This window comes from Aplysia californica, unplaced genomic scaffold (assembly GCF_000002075.1).
Source record: "Aplysia californica isolate F4 #8 unplaced genomic scaffold, AplCal3.0 scaffold01139, whole genome shotgun sequence".
NCBI lineage: Eukaryota > Metazoa > Mollusca > Gastropoda > Aplysiida > Aplysiidae > Aplysia > Aplysia californica.
The window spans coordinates 5797-7079 of record NW_004798409.1 but is presented as its reverse complement, the minus strand read 5'-3'; the positions used below and the strand labels follow the sequence as shown (position 1 = coordinate 7079).

General features: G+C 44.9%; 1 protein-coding gene across 1 annotated transcript in view; it reads right to left on the bottom strand.

Annotated features, from left to right (window-relative positions):
* LOC101862155 (noelin-2) overlaps positions 1–1212 on the bottom strand; it is a gene marked incomplete at its 5' end in the record, with an annotated part of 4305 nt that extends 3093 nt beyond the window's left edge. Inside the window, 1 exon segment of the mRNA XM_005111871.2 lies at positions 1055–1212. Within this exon segment, the coding sequence (XP_005111928.2) occupies positions 1055–1212 (158 nt within the window).
* Between the last annotated feature and the right edge of the window lie 71 nt (positions 1213–1283).

Genomic DNA, 1283 nt, shown 5'->3' with positions numbered 1-1283 from the left:
ACATGACTGTGATGAATTCGGTGTCTAACTGACATGTTTTGGCTGTTTTGAGTTAGTAAGACCTTGAGGTCAGAAACCAATTTAATGTTCTATCTGCTCTATCAAAATCGTAAGATTATTCGGAGTAGTTATCAAGATATTCAAAGAATTGCATTCGAAGAAGCTTGACATGTTGTGAAGCTCAAAAACTCTTTTACGTCAAATTTCTCAAAACTAGGTACTGAGCAGACCGTCATCATCGTCATCACCCGGTGCCTTGCTGACTGGTGTGAGCGATCGTAGACCTCCACTTCACTCTTGTCTTGCGTTGTAGCGATGGTGTCTGTTGTTCTTGCTGTTCCCAGCCATGTTGTCAACTTGTCCAGTATCTTTTCCCTCTGTCTGCCTTTGCTTCTCTTTCCATCAAACTTGCCTGTTGTTACAATATTCTCCAATTCTTTTTTCCAGATTGTGTGTCCAATGAAATTTGCCTGTCGCTTTCGAATATTCGTCATATGCTGTCGTCTGCAATTTGCTTCAACCAAGACTTCTTCATTTGTTTTTCTAGCTGTCCACGGGATACGCTGCTTGCGTTTCATGAACCACAACTCTGTCGCCTCAATTGTTCTTTCCAGCTGTCTATTGATTGTCCATGCCTCGCACACGTGTAATAGGACTGGCTTGATATTAGCTACAGTGACTTCAGGCTTCTCATTAAAAACTGTGCACCCTTTATAAGATAATGAATCACCATTAATTTTGTCAAATTCGAAACTTAAGTGGGTCGGAAGTTTTAGGCGGCCAAAGTGACGAACTTTCACAGATATAATATATAGAGATAGAGATAGAGATTACAGCGAGCAGCAGTCGCTACGTGCCGGTTTACCCAAGACTCACGCAAGAACACTACTGTATCACCTCAATGGACTCACTCAAGATTCTTACTGTATCATCTCCAAGAATCTTACTGTATCACCTCAATGGACTCACCCTAGAACCTTACTAAATCCCCTATATAAGGACCTTACTGTATCACCTTCCCAAGAACCTCACTGCATCACCTCCATGAACTCACCGAACTCATCCACAGCCAGGTCAATGTCCGAGTGTCCGGCCACCGCGGGGTCAGCCCAGGCAGCGCCCGGAAGTACCAGCTCGGACACAATGTCCATGCGCTTGAGGTGGTACTTGACCACTCGGTTACTGGCTGACTTGTGGCAGTAGAAGTGGCGCCTGTGAGGGAGGGGGGGTGGGAGGTTAGTTTGAATAGAGGTTTTAGGGCGCTCACAACTGCATGCGGTCAT